Genomic DNA, 15,947 nt, shown 5'->3' on the forward strand with positions numbered 1-15,947 from the left:
TGACTTCGACATATTTAAATCAAGTGTGACTTCGATGAAAAAGAGTTTAGCATTGAATTTCTTTAAAAATTAAATTAATTTTTCCCATTTTTTAATACCTACTTAACATTTCTATCACAAAATCCTTAATTCCTAATTCAATCCAAATTCTATGTTCGCGGTTACTTTACAAGGACATCGCGAAAAGGCTTGTCGACGCTTCGCGTGACCAGAGGGCTGGCTTATTCTTTGGACAAAGAATTAGCATTGCCATTCAACGTGGCAGTGAAGCGGAGGAATACTTCGACGCCTGATCGATGTTCTTTTATATATGTTTTATGTTTATATATATTTTGTGTCCAAATTCTTAATTGTTTAATTATTGTTTTGTTTATTTTTGCTCAGGCGTTATAAGCAGTGTGTTGTGTTGGTTCCACTGTCCTTTTTTATGTTAAACTAGTTTTAGAAGTGAAGACATAATTGGCTGTCAGTAAGTCACACAATCACCATATTGTACGGTAGACCGCACATCAGTGGTAACTGTCATGCACTTTAACTCAATAGTAATAAGTGCGATTTTCCTATAAAACTGTTACCACTGACCTGAAGTTGACTGTACTTAGCTGTAAGTCTTCCATACTCATAAATTTTTATTTTTTATCATTTGTCACGTTAACATATTTGTATTAATTTGACTTGTGCGCCGCAGCCTCCTCATCTCCCCCAGGGAAGAATGTACAAAGTACATATTTGTGTTGAATTGCATTTTTCTACATATTGAACAGACATTACATTTTACTTAGCAGCCAGTTTTCATTTGACCGTACAAGTGTGTACACAAGTTATTTTAATATCAAGTTTGGATTTTAATTAAATTATTTTATTGTCTGCAAGTCATCAAGTTTTATTTATCAAGTGTAACTCCATCAAGATTATCAATACATCAAGACAAAAAAACAGCTCCAAACAAATCTCATATCTAGATAAAAGCAGTCTAGGTATACCTATGCAATTCTGATGTCTAAATTATACCTATTAACTTTCAGTAGATTTTGTTTGATTGCGTAACAAACATACAATACTATGGAAGTTTCAGGTATTTGCAAATTAGGAAATACCTAAGTTAATAAAGGAAAGAGAGAGAAATATTTAATTGAAAGATAAGGCATATACATATTTACAACTAGCTTCTGCCAGCGACTTCGTCCGCGTTAGATTCGGTCTTTGTGCAAGAAGAGGACGAAATTATAACCAGCCTATCACAGCATAAAATAAACATTATTCTTTATAGATGTCTATAACTGTTGAACAGCTTCATACACAAAACTGATATTTGCTTTTTGTCGGGTCGACTTATCGAAAAGTTAATATCAAAACACTCGCATGACACTCCCTGGTATGACTATGAGGGTTTTGTTAGAACAAAAGATGTTTGTGCGGGCAACCACAAGCCATTTCGAGACAAATTACATTCAAAACGCGGTAATCACAATATGACCTTGAGGCAAAGTTTACCTGCCCTGTACACACCGGGTGGGTGGGCGGGGCATTTTTTGACGTTTCATAAAAGATATCGAAACGCGAGGGGTGTCAAAAGAAGCGTCTTGGCGAGAGCTATCCAATGGTATGTGTTTGAGAGTAAGTATAGAACAAAATTTCAATGATTTGGTCGAAAATTTGATTTTACCTAAAAGTGTCAAAAATTCACAAAGAATAACGTTTGGTTTGCCGAAATTGGTAGGCAAAAGTCGCACTCCATAGGCCCGATAAGAAAGCACATGTTTTGTCACATATATCTATCACAAATTGACTATCAGAGTGAAAATAACTCAATTTTATGACACATAAGCGTTCATATTCATATTAATTTTATTTATTTGCATTCCACAATGTATAAAATAGGTGTAACAATATGGCTTAGAGCTAAGAACAATCGTTGACCCTGTAGGGTACAGCAAATTAAATTAAAATTAAACTTACATCTAGCATAATAATTAATAAATGTATAGAGAGAAGTTAAACATAATCTTAAATACATAACCGCAATATGCGGTTCTCTACGGTGGTCTAACCTTCTTACAAACAAACTAATGACTGCTAAAACGTGACCTTCTCCCACTGGAACCTCACGAAGTAAGACCTAACGTCCCGAAACCAAACATAACGCAAAGTTATGGACTTCCAGAAATCTAATTTTGTGCAACGTACAATATTCGAACACAACTTTGAGCAACCCAACGTAGCGAAACCTAACTTTGAAAAACCTCATGTAGCAAAACCTAACTTTGAGTAACCTAACCCAGTGAAACCTATTTGTGGGCAACCCAACGTAGCGAAACCTAACTTTGAGAAACCTAACCTAGTGAAACCTAACTTTGAGCAACGAAATGAAGTGAAACCTAACTCTGAGTAACCTAACCTACTGAAACCTAATTGTGAGAAACCCAACGTAATGAAACCTAACTTTGAGTAACCTAACCTAATGAAACCTAATTGTGAGCAACCCAACGTAGCGAATCCTAACTTTGAAAAACCCAATGTAGCAAAACCTAACTTTGAGTAACCTAACCTAGTGAAACCTATCTGTGAGCAACCCAACGTAGCGAAACCTAACTTTGAGTAACCTAACCTAGTGAAACCTATGTGTGGGCAACCCAACGTAGCGAATCCTAACTTTGAAAAACCCAATGTAGCAAAACCTAACTTTGAGTAACCTAACCTAGTGAAACCTATCTGTGGGCAACCCAACGTAGCGAAACCTAACTTTGAGTAACCTAACCTAGTGAAACCTATGTGTGGGCAACCCAACGTAGCGAAACCTGACTTTGAGTAACCTAACCTAGTGAAACCTAACTTTGAGCAACGAAATGTAGTGAAACCTAACTTTGAGTAACCTATCCTAATGAAACCTAATTGTGAGCAACCCAAAGTAGCGAAACCTAACTTTGAGCAACCCAATGTAGCGTAACCTAACTTTGAGTAACCTAACCTAGTGAAACCTATTTGTGGGCAACCCAACGTAGCGAAACCTAACTTTGAGTAACCTAACCTAGGGAAACCTAACTTTGAGCAACGAAATGTAGTGAAACCTAACTCTGAGTAACTTAACCTAATGAAACCTAATTGTGAGCAACCCAAAGTAGCGAAACCTAACTTTGAGCAACTTAATGTAGTAAAACCTAACTCTGGGTAACCTAACCTAGTGGAACCTAATTGTGAGAAACCCAACGTAGCGAAACCTAACTTTGAGCAACCCATTGTAGCGTAACCTAACTTTGAGTAACCTAACCTAGTAGAACCTAGGTGTGAGCAACCCAAAAAAGTGAAACCTAACTTTGAGAAACCCAATGTAGCAAAACCTAACTTTTAGTAACCTAACTTAGTGAAACCTAACTTTGAGCAACCAAATGTAGCGAAACCTAACTTTGAAAAACCCAATGTAACAAAACCTAACTTTGAGTAACCTAACCTAGTGAAACCTATCTGTGGGCAACCCAACGTAGCGAAACCTAACTTTGAGTAACCTAACCTAGTGAAACCTAATTGTGAGCAACCCAACGTAGCGAATCCTAACTTTGAAAAACCCAATATAGCAAAACCTAACTTTGAGTAACCTAACCTAGTGAAACCTATCTGTGGGCAACCCAACGTAGCGAAACCTAACTTTGAGTAACCTAACCTAGTGAAACCTATGTGTGGGCAACCCAACGTAGCGAAACCTGACTTTGAGTAACCTAACCTAGTGAAACCTAACTTTGAGCAACGAAATGTAGTGAAACCTAACTTTGAGTAACCTAACCTAATGAAACCTAATTGTGAGCAACCCAAAGTAGCGAAACCTAACTTTGAGCAACCCAATGTAGCGTAACCTAACTTTGAGTAACCTAACCTAGTGAAACCTATTTGTGGGCAACCCAACGTAGCGAAACCTAACTTTGAGTAACCTAACCTAGTGAAACCTAACTTTGAGCAACGAAATGTAGTGAAACCTAACTCTGAGTAACTTAACCTAATGAAACCTAATTGTAAGCAACCCAAAGTAGCGAAACCTAACTTTGAGCAACTTAATGTAGTAAAACCTAACTCTGGGTAACCTAACCTAGTGGAACCTAATTGTGAGAAACAAAACGTAGCGAAACCTAACTTTGAGCAACCCATTGTAGCGTAACCTAACTTTGAGTAACCTAACCTAGTAGAACCTAGGTGTGAGCAACCCAAAAAAGTGAAACCTAACTTTGAGAAACCCAATGTAGCAAAACCTAACTTTTAGTAACCTAACTTAGTGAAACCTAACTTTGAGCAACCAAATGTAGCGAAACCTAACTTTGAAAAACCCAATGTAGCAAAACCTAACTTTGAGTAACCTAACCTAGTGAAACCTAATTGTGAGAAACCCAACGTAGTGAAACCTAACTTTGAGCAACCCAATGCAGTGAAACCTAACTTTCGTTGCTCAAAGTTAGGTTTCACTAGGTTAGGATACTCAAAGTTAGGTTTCGCTACGTTGGGTTGCCCACAAATAGGTTTAACTGGGTTAGGTTACTCAAACAGGTTTTGGTTAGGTTAGAAAGGTTAGGTTAGGTTAGGTTAGGTTAGGTTAGGTTAGGTTAGGTTAGGTTAGGTTAGGTTAGGTTAGGTTAGGTTTTTTTTCTGCTTTTCCCCGCTCATAAGAACAGCAGGATCTTGTTATTCTACATTCTCATTCATTCCAGTTCTCGCATCTATGCCTCTCGCACTTTCAAGCCGCATACTTTACGCATTCATTCATCATCTTTTATTCTATGCCGGATGGGATTTCCGCTAATAACCTATCTACTATATAGTTTTATTCAGGGAACAAATTTTAAGGTTTTATTATATTTCAATAAAAACTATTAGACTATGTATTTTCAGTTTCCTTACAACATTTTATATTCTTATTATAGGTACTGCTTGATTATATTAAACTATTTTACATTTAAATCTTATATCTATATTTGTATTTTATTATGCTTACACTTTTTCTTCAGTATTTCTTAGCCTAACATTTTTTATTCTTATATTCCAAGTACTCGTTATTACATAATATCTATTTTATCTGGCTTACATAAATCTTACTTTTTACTTATAACTTGTGATAACATTACAAAGTTTGGGAACTTACTTTCTATTTATCTTTATTTAACATTTTATTCTTGTTTTTAGTCTAAGTACTGCTTGGTTACACTTACATTGGTTACATGTATGACACTTAGATAATAAATAATCTTATCTACATAATTCACATAATTTCACAAAGAAGCGCACTCACTGTCACCAGCGACGAAGGGGCATTCCTATGTTTCTGTAGGTACATACATAATTTTATTTATTTACTTTAGGTACTTATTATTTCACAGTTGGATGCAACCGTAAGGATATGGCCTCGTTTTATTTTGTGGTTTGCTCACGTGTATTTTACCTATATATGTTTGCTTTCTTTGTGTATTTATATTAATAATATATATATAAACTTATTTTATATATATTTATTACTTTTCTTAAGCTATTTTTATTTATAAAACATCTTGTTATTGTTGGTTTGTGTGTTTTTGTGTGTTTCGATATGTATGTATATATTCACTATATATTTTCCATATCGTGTTTTGATTGTATTGTGTTTGTCCGGTTTCCATGTCTATTTTTACCACTATATTGTTGCAGTGTTTATTGTACTCCCGGTTTGTGTAATTGTATATGGTTTGTGTGTTTATGTGTGTAATTGTGTGGGTGATATGTGGTGAGTCAAACGTACATCGTTGTTGCACGAGCCAGGTAGTCCCATTTCTTGCGAATGGGGCATTCGGCGCTGAAGGCATTGTGTTCAGTGTTCTGCAGCCTAGAGTGCGAGCAGTTGCAGCACCGCGGTTCGTTGCCCGCAATAAAATCTGCGCATTTCTCGCGCAGATGCGGGCCGCCGCAGTGACTGCACTTGTCCGCACTTTCCGTGCAAAATTTCCGGCCGTGCCCGAATGCCAAGCATTTCGTGCATTGGATGAGCGGAGACTGGTCCTCCACTCTGACCCTTTGCAGGTCGAGGTAGAGGGCTCCAGCCTCCGTCATCCTCCTCCACACAACGGGACTTACCTGGACAATGACGTGCGCGGTTTTGGGGTTTTTTGTGCGTTTTTTGAATTTTATAGTGGTTTCGATTTCTTCTTGTGATAGATTTCCGAATATTTCTGCGTTTTGAATGTGGAGCGCCCTAGTTAACTCCTCGTCGTCGCTTTGCAGGAAGACGTCCTTTAGGATGACGAGCGGATTCTTATTTTTTATATGTGTAACTATTAAACCTTGACCCCTACTTTCGATTGTTTGTTTAACCTTATTTAATTCGTCTTTTGTGTCGCACCCCAAGATGACGGTTTGGTTTTTAGCTTTGCGAACCTTATTAATTTTTAGGCCAGTACTCCTGGCATCGACCGCCTTTTTCACTCGCTCGAGCACCTCGTCGGCAGTCTCCTGATTGCCTTCGAGAGTGACCGCCATCGAGTGAAGTGCCGGCCGGTACCCGGTTTGGCTGCTGCGACGCTCGCGTACGACCTAGGCTCGGATGGCTGCTTTTCTTGCTTCGCGACTTCAGACAGCGTTGCTTTGGTAGCAGCGACATCACCGGCAATACCGTCGAGCTTTTCGTCGAGGGTTATCTGAGTGCGGCTCACCACCTTGACGCCTTGCGTCGCCTGGTTGATGGCCGCCTTAGCCTCGTCGATTTTGTCGACGATCTTGTCGATGATGTCGGACCCGCCATCGTCACGCAGAGTCTTCTGTTCGTCGAAGCACAGCACCATCTTCTCCTCGAGCTTGTTCAGCCGAAGTTGCAGCTGAGTCTCGACATTCTCCAGTTTGTCAATGATGTGGACATCTTTCCAGGCGGCCCGACCGTACTGGGCGCCCGCGTCCTGTCTGCCGCTGCTTCCAGGCTGGTTACCCGCTTGCAAAGCTCAAACAGGGCGCGGAGGCCCTTGTCAGACTGTACCTCCAGGAAGGTCTTGATGTCTTTTCTCATTTGAGAATATTCTTTGATCTTTGAGGGAATGTCCTCAAAGGTCTTCATGACTTCCTGAAGAAGTGTGTCCGTAGTTTTCGTCGCGTAGTCCTCCGTCCGGTATACCGCCATATTATCCAGCGATCTCCTTTTCCGATCTGGTCTCCGGATGAAGGTTTTAGCGGCGTCCTGCGCTGCTGCCGATGCAGTTGTAGTTGCAGAGGGGCTGGGGGTGGCTGGTTTTGTGGCGGCGCCGGAGGTTGTCGGTGTGCGGTACATTGTGTTGCCTAGGTATGTAAAGTGTATTTGTAGTAGTGCGGGTTGTGTGTTGTATAATGTATGTGTGCGGTGGGCCTAGCGGGTGAGTCGGGGAACGTTGTCGATACGTCTATCTGACCCTGTATAGAGGGGTCAGAATCGATGGGTGTATAAGTATTAATCAATGTAAATGTATAAAGTCAGTAAATATGTATTATAGATTACAACTTAATCTATTGTCTAATTAGGCTTTAAGACCTAAGGTCAAATATACACTATTTTAAGATTTAAGCATGGATTAGAATACTATATAAGTAATTTAAAGTATAACAAAATTAAAAAAAATTAAGAAAAATTTGGGGGTAGGGGGGGGGGTCCAAATTATGGGGGGGGGGTTCCTCTTATAAGACTTCTGCCGTGGTGTCTTCGACACCACAAAGGCAGGATTTGAGGTCAGAAACGAGCTATCTCCCCTAGTTTAGGAGATATCAGGTTTTAAAGGATGTTATTTTAGGGTGTATGGGGGAGGGGGTCCAAACCAGGGGGGATGGACGTTTTATACCCGACTTTAACCGTGGTGTCTTCGACACCACAAAGGCCGGATTTGGGGTCAAAAATCGTCTATCTCCCCTGGCTTATGAGATATGATGATGATAAAAGCATAACCTCCTTTTTTAACCCTGCCTGATATGTCGGGTAAATTTTTAACTTGTTAAGGAAGATAGCTCGGCTTTTCCTAGACCGATTTTGTCGAGAGTAGTCTTGTTTTAAAGCTCTTGTCGAGACCTTTATTTTGCCCGTTGAATATTTGTAAAATGTGTCACCCCTTTCGAACTACCCTTGAATTAGTTGATATCGTTTAGGTATTTAGGGTGTAGTTTCGGCTAGCACGTGTTAAGGTCTGTAAGAAGATATTTTGCAAACATGTATAGGTGCCCCCTTCAATATTTACGAGTTGTTTGCGAATTTCCTACCCCTAGGACGGAGTTAATTTTTTATTGTTTACAAAAATTTAGGTCTGTTTATTTCCTGTTCTAGGGAGTTTTCAGGATTTTTGAAAACGTGGGGGATAGTTTTTGACTATGTTCTATCCTGTGCCGGTGTAAAAACTAGAGATTTGCTGTTATTTTCGAAGTCGATTTTCAGATCGCGATCTCGTAGTTAACTTTGTTATGCGGTTTTATCCGTTTGTTTACAAAATCGTTAACTACTACCACGACCTGAATTTTGCTCCGAAAATTATAATTTAAAAACTAACTTATTCGTTAATACCTAACCTATCTATTAAACTAAGTTGCGTCTGCGCGCAGGGGTGATTTCACCCTCTTCTGAAGGGTTTTCTTGGTGACACCCTCCCACACTGACCGCAAAGGCCCTTGTTTATGTGTTAAATTTAAATTAAAGTGGATTTTAATAATTGTAAACGATAAAGATACTATCAAAGTATAATAATTAAATGAAAAGTTTAAGGATTTTTAATAATAACAGGAGTTAATTTAACAATTAAAAAGTTTTAATTATATACTGTATTTTATAATGGAAATTTTGAGAAAACTACAATTTGGAAAAATCTGAAAATGGGTAATTATGTAGAACAGGTATTTAAATGGCTATTTAAATTTAAAAAATGGGGGGTTATCGATTTACTTTTGTGGGAAAATGTCACCAAAGAAAATCACAGTTTTGTCAACCTTTGAAGGGCTGCAGCTCCGTCCAGGGTGGTCCGATTGTCTTGATTCCAGCACCAGGAGACTCGTCTTTCCAAGACGCGTCTTTTGGTATGTAACACGCCGTTCCAACTATGTCGGATGTCGAACCAGGTGGCACGTGGAAAGTGTTTTTCTGGGGTTAAGTCGGCGCTTTTCAACCGGAAAAATCCCGGATAGTGTCCAGACGACGGGGCTCCTCAAGCCGGTTATTTTGACCCCAAAAAAGTGGGGGGTCGTCGATCTCGTTGCTGCAGCGTTTCGAAAAAACACCAAAAATCACAGTTTTTTAAGCACCACTTTCACATACTTTCTCCGATTTTCGGGCGGTTTTCACTTCTATGTTCTCCTCACTGAGACGCGTACGAGGATATATAGCACTACTATATTTACGCGAAAAAACCTATTTTCCCGATTTTTTGCGACGGAGCGTGGAAAAAACGTGGCGCTCGCGGTGGTGGCTGCCAGCAGACTGGGGTTAGGTTAGGTTAGGTTAGGTTAGGTTAGGTTAGGTTAGGTTAGGTTAGGTTAGGTTAGGTTAGGTTAGGTTAGGTTAGGTTAGGTTAGGTTAGGTTAGGTTAGGTTAGGTTAGGTTAGGTTAGGTTAGGTTAGGTTAGGTTAGGTTAGGTTAGGTTAGGTTAGGTTAGGTTAGGTTAGGTTAGGTTAGGTTAGGTTAGGTTAGGTTGGGTTAGGTTAGGTTAGGTTAGGTTAGGTTGGGTTGGGTTAGGTTAGGTTAGGTTAGGTTAGGTTGGGTTAGGTTAGGTTAGGTTAGGTTAGGTTAGGTTAGGTTAGGTTAGGTTGGGTTAGGTTAGGTTAGGTTAGGTTAGGTTAGGTTAGGTTAGGTTAGGTTAGGTTAGGTTAGGTTAGGTTAGGTTAGGTTAGGTTAGGTTAGGTTAGGTTAGGTTAGGTTAGGTTAGGTTAGGTTAGGTTAGGTTAGGTTAGGTTAGGTTAGGTTAGGTTAGGTTAGGTTAGGTTAGGTTTTTTTTTTCTTGTGTACCTCTGACATGATCAGAGACATTTTATGTCTTATCGGTTTGTGTCTCTTTTATAGTTTTGGGGAGGGAAACGCACGGATTTAGTCCGATGCGTTCCTTTCCACTACAGTCCTACATATGGCTTCCGCATATTCCATAAATTCGGCTCTTGTTCTTTTGCTTGCGACGAGCCCGTAGGCTTCGCCGATCGTCACATTGTTTCCTATTTTTTGGGCGAGGTTGTAGCGTTTAGCTCCAAACACTGGACACTCAAATAAAATGTGCTGGACAGACTCTTCAACCGCAGGGTCGCAGACGCATGACGGGCTCTCCCGACACTTGAAGCGGTGCAAGTATTGGGAGAACCCCCCATGGCCCGTAAAGATGCTAGTAACGATGCCCTGCGGCTGTATTTTGCGCACCAAGCGATATGCCTCCCTCGCATCCGGGAAGAACACTTTCGTGACGGAGGCCGTCACGCCCGTTTTATACCTCCTGTTCCATTCGTCAAGAGAGTCGCTTCGAAGATCCCCCTTGGCGAATGAGATCGGACACCGGTTATAATCAGGCTTCCTCCGACTCGAAAGTGCTGCTTCTTTTGCAAGCTCGTCGGCGCGCTCGTTGCCATCGATGCCGGCGTGGGCCTTGATCCAGAACAAGGTCACAGCTTTGCCACGGGTCAAGGCCACGCTGAGGTTTCGGCGCGCCTCGATTGCGAGGGAGTGCATAGACCCGGGATTGGTCACTGTCTGCAAAGCAGCTCGTGAGTCACTGTATATTCCGCAGCTCTCTGCTCCGCTGTTCAGGGCTTCGCTAGTGGCCCTGCATATGGCCAGGAGTTCGGCCTGGTAGACTGTGCAGTACGCTGGCAAGCTCAATTTTTGGCTCCGCAGTTCGGTCTGGTCGTCCCATGTGGACAGCGCAGCACCGACTTTGCCCTGGAGCTTGCTGCCGTCTGTAAATATTCTGAGCGACTGCACGTTGTGTTGGTCTACCAGGCTTCGGTCGTCTAGACTTCTGAAGGTCAGGCCCATACGCAAGGCGGGATGTGGCAGCTCCGCAAATCCTACCACCCGCTCGACCTCCCGGTCTCCTAGCACTAGCCGGGTCGACCCCTTGCGAGCCTCGTATAGCCCGGCTGCTTCCTTTACACGCAAGTCCAAGGGTAGTAACCCGGCCAGTAGTAGGGCCGAGTTTAGGGAGACGGTGCGGTAGGACTTGCAGATTTTTTGTGCGAAGCCCCTCTGGACGGTATTGAGGAGCTTGCGGACACAGATCTTTTCGGCTGCGGGCGACCATGCGGCCGCGGCGTATAAGATGACGGGTTCCACTGCTGCCGTGTATATGGTGCGGATGACATCGGGGTGCAGTCCCCAGCTGATTTTAGCAGCTCGTTGCAGCTGCTTCGCTATGTTTAGGGCCTTCCTACAGACGTTGGCGACGTGGGTGTTAAAAGTCAGCTTGTCGTCTATAGTCAGGCCCAAGATTTTTATATCCCGAGACATGCCAATGTCGACCCCGCCCATGCGCAGGAGTGGGGTGTCATACCTAAGTTTGTTAGTCAGCAGCATTGCGCAGGTCTTATGTGGCGCAAACTTGAGTTTATTTCTGACTCCCCACTCCTGAACAAATTCGAGGGCGGCATTGGCATGTCGCTGCACCTCCAGCGCAGTATGTCCGGCAAACAGCAGAACCACGTCATCGGCGAACGCCTGGCACACAACCCCGCGGTCCTGCAGGCTCTTGAGGAGAGGATCCAGGAGGACATTCCAGAGCATCGGCCCGCTAATCGAGCCTTGGACGCAACCCTTATACGTGTTTCTAAAGTGTTCGACTCCGGCATACCTTAGTCGCACACATCTGTCGCCAAGGTAGCTGTCGAGTAGCCGCCTAATGTTGACCGGACACTTTTCCTCCGCCAGTCTCACCTTTATGGCTGGCCACCAGGCGCTGTCAAAGGCGCCCTCTATATCCAGTGAGACGATGGTGACCAACTTTTTGTTCTTGATTTCGACCTTGATTTGGTTCACTAGATTATAGAGGGCGTCCTCAGTGCTTCTCTGGGGCATAAAGCCGTACTGGCGGGTACTCAGCCTCGGTACTAGGTGCCACTGGAGCCTCGTGACGACCATCTTCTCCAGGACCTTTCCTAACACGGGCAGGAGCCCGATTGGCCTGTATGATTTGGCGCTTGTGTAGTTGTCCTTGCCCGGCTTCCTCAGTACCACGACTGTGGCTTCTTTCCACTTCTTAGGGAAGTGGCCCAGACTGAGGCATTTGTTGGCCAGGGCAAGGAACGCCTCGGGGTCCTGGAGGATTACTTGGCGACAGATGTCCGCGGTGAGACCGTCCGCACCTGGCGCCTTCTTTGGGTTGAAGGAGGACGCCGCGGTCATAAGCTCATGCGCTGTAAACGGCGGGTCATGGTTTTCATCATGATCCGGGTCGTTTACCCGCATGGCCAAACGCCGGATGTTCTTGTGTTCTTCTGTGTCCTCTTCTTCCAGGTCTTCGGGATAAAAGGTCTCAGCCAGGTGCGACGCGGATTCTGCCGGAGTCAAATTCACACCACTTTTTGTTAGGGTTGCGTCTTCGTGTCGTGTTGCGGTTCGTCCGATCACCCTGTAGATGCCCTCCCACATCCCCTCCCTGTCCTGCTTGGTGCAGAACTCTGTCCAGCTCCTAGTTGAGGCGCATTTGGCCTTTGCCTCATATTCGTTTTTTAGTTGCAGGTACTCCTCGACGACGGTCTGCCTTCGGACTGGAGCAGCGCAGCGGACTCTTCTCTTCCTGGTGGCTACCGCCTTCTTTAGGCTGACGAGCTCCTGGGACCACCACGGCAAAGTAATTTTGTCAGAATTTTTCTTTTTGGGTAATGTCTCTTCGCAAGTTTTGTTTACTATATCTAAATAATTTTGTATAGTGGTTTCTAAATCTATTTTATTATTAATTTCTTCTAATTTTTCTTTATTTATGTTCATTTCTATTTTAAACTGGGCCAGTTTCTCATGAAACTGGTCCCAGTTTGCTTTTTTGGTGTTAAATTTCCTAGTCGTTGATTTTACTGCAATGCCAAATGATTTTTGTAGTTTTATATTGAATTTAATGCCGTTGTGGTCGGAACTCGTCAGACCTTCGTCAATTTTCCAGCCTTCCACCAGGCAGAGAAGATCCGCGGAGCATGCCGTCACGTCGACGTGACTGCAGTATCTCCTGCCCCCTCGGATGGTGTCAAAAGTGGGCAGGGTGCCGCTGTTGAGCACCTGCAACTCCAGCTCGTCCAGTGTGGAGCACAGCTCCTCCCCCCTGCTGTCTTCCGTGAGGCTCCCCCACCATGGGCTTTTTGCGTTGAAGTCGCCTCCAATGAGAAGATGGCGACTTCCTAACTTCCGCCGAATCACTCTGAGGTGCTCCAGGTACGAGTCCATGGGCTTGTCCGGCTCGAAGTATACCGACGCCGCTGCGATTTCCCAGGCTCGGGTCCGGATCCTCACCACAGCGATGTTGTGGGTGGTGAGTTCCGGGCACTGGATTACATCGAGGTCATGGTCGAATACTACTACGGCAGCCTTCACAGTACCCTCTCCCTCCTCCGAAGCCTGGTAGATCCGCGACCCTCGGTAGCCCCGCATTCTCCGGACAGAGCCCACGTAAGGCTCTTGAATAAGAGCAAAAGCCGTTCTCGACCGTGAAGCACACTCGAGCAGCTCGGCGGTCGCCAGCTGCTTTCTTTGGAGGTTAGCCTGCAGGATTTTATATGACTTTATTTCCACTGCGGCGCCCTCAGCAGTATCCAATCTTTGATCGAGCCAATGCGTCCCATCTGCGTCTCACCGGGCAGTCTGGGCTGAACGCATTATGCGTCGCTCCCTCCAGCCCGGCTCTAGTGCAGTTACAGCAGGAGGGGGGCGCATTGGCTTTCACCTCCGGGCAATTATTGCGTAAGTGAGGGCCACCGCAGTGGCTGCAGGCTTCCTCTTTTTCTGTGCAGAGGCGTCTGCCGTGCCCATATCCTAGGCACAAAGAGCATTGGACCAGGGGAGATTGATCTTCCACCCTGATCCGCTGCATGTCTATATACACGGCAGACACCCCTGTTAGTCTACTCCAGAGGGTGGGGGAGACCCTCGCGACAATGTGACACATAAGGTTGTTCCGGGCCCGTTTTCTATATTTTACTGCAAGTCGATCATCCTCAGCCGCAAGGTCGGTGAAGAGCTTGCTGTTCTGTGTCCTCAGGGCTTTCGTGACGTCCTCGTCGGTGTTATAGCTGAGGACGTCCCTGAGGATAATGAGCGGGTCCAGGTTTGCTGCGTCCTGGACGGTCAGCTGTTGACCGGCCGACCTTAGCTTCTCCCGGACCCTGCTCCGCTCCCCCTCGTCCCTGCAGCTGATGATGACCTTACTGTCCTTTGCCTTCCTGACCCTGTCGATCCGGTAGCCACCTTCCTTGGCGTTAATAGCAGTGCGGATCTTGTCCAGCACCTGCTCGCCAGTTTCTTGCTTGTCGTTGGAGGCGACCACCACCGAGTGTAGTGTTGGTCGCGGTGATGCTGCTAGCGGCTTAGGTGCGGCCAACACCCCCGCGTATGTGGTCGCCTCCAGCGCTGTCGAGTGTTTGGACAGACTTTCTTTTAATTCCTCCATTTTTTCGGCGCTCTCCCTCACCAACCTGCTATGGTCCGCCATTGAGGAGAGCAGCTGGGAGTACTCTGGGTGGCTGCAACGTTCCGCTGGCATCGCTTCAACAGTGGCAGGCTGTTCCTTTTTTGTGGCTTTAAGGCCCTTCCCCTTGTCCGCTTCCCCATCCCTCACCATGCGATAGAGGGTGTCAATGGCCAGGGTGACGTCCTCCTTGATGTCAGTTCGGAGGTTCCGACTTTGGCCAAGAGCAATCTTGGCCTTTGTAACCAGATTCCTGGCTTCTTGCACCCTACTGACGGAGGCTGGGGGTTTAGAGGCCTCTGCCACCCCAGCGAGCCTCTCTGGAGCTGGTGACACGCTCTTTAGTATTGTGATCTTTTTAGGTTTCACTGGGGCGGCAGGTGCCGAGCTGGGGAAGGGTTGGTTTGCCTCCAACACCTCGATGCTCCTCCTGACGCTAGTGTTTGTCGGCTGAGCCGGGCTCACGTTTGAGGAAGCGCCAGGAGACTCTTCTTGGGTTGGCGGGGCATTTTTCTTGTTTACTGGGGTCCGGATGCCGAACATATTTTAATTTAATTGTAAACAGCAATGGGCAAAAGACAATTTCTCTTTTATGGATGGCGGCGATCGAGCAGCTAGCTGAGTGGGTACCTTAGCAGGGCTACTCTTCTTGCTAAGAAGAAGGGTCCAAAGGCCCCTGGTTAGCTTCTGGATACTTCACAGAGCTATTGCCGTCGCGTGCTCGTCCTTGTGCAATGCACCGTCCAGTGTATAGGGCTGGAATGTGCAATAAGGATAAAGATAATGATGATTAATTTCAGATAATATTTTTAAATACGACTGTCAGAGGTGATAATAAAATAATGTAAATAAATTAGCAAATCTTAAACAATAAATTGAAATATTTGGTCACAATTGTACTAGATTTATAATTATTTTAAAATAGTTTGTTAAAACAGTCAAATATGTATATTAGTAAAATAAAATAATTAAATAAATAGGCATAGATAGTAAAGTACGAATTAAAAATTTCGGTCACAGTTGACTAGAATACATAAGTCGACAGCCAAAAAAGCTGTGGGTTCAAATTTTTAGAGTAAAATCTAAGTGCAGCGGTCAAAAGACACGTTACACTGCGTGAGAAAAGGTATCTTATGTTGGGGACTGCGCCCCGGTCAACTGATTGGTCAAAATTGTTCTGATAACTTTTCTTGGATAAAACAGTACTTCAACCTACGCTAAAAACCGCTAAATTTGTGTAAAAGAGCCTAGATTGAAGCGAATTTTATGTAATCCGAGTCAGGAGACTACTGGGATGCCAAAACCGTCAAAAAATATTTTTCAAAGATTTGGTCCCAAAGTCACACCCTTTCCTATAGT

The 15,947-nt window shown here is 44.2% G+C and overlaps 1 protein-coding gene across 1 annotated transcript; it reads right to left on the bottom strand.

Moving 5' to 3' along the window:
* Positions 1–10,024: 10,024 nt before the first annotated feature.
* Positions 10,025–15,131, bottom strand: LOC135119210 (uncharacterized). The gene is made up of 2 exons (XM_064043263.1): positions 13,758–15,131; positions 10,025–13,666 (listed from the first exon to the last, which is right to left on the bottom strand). The coding sequence occupies exons 1-2, from the start codon at positions 15,129–15,131 to the stop codon at positions 10,025–10,027; spliced, it is 5,016 nt and encodes a 1,671-aa protein (XP_063899333.1).
* Between the last annotated feature and the right edge of the window lie 816 nt (positions 15,132–15,947).

The sequence above is a fragment of the Helicoverpa armigera genome, chromosome 3, assembly GCF_030705265.1.
Source record: "Helicoverpa armigera isolate CAAS_96S chromosome 3, ASM3070526v1, whole genome shotgun sequence".
Lineage (NCBI taxonomy): Eukaryota > Metazoa > Arthropoda > Insecta > Lepidoptera > Noctuidae > Helicoverpa > Helicoverpa armigera.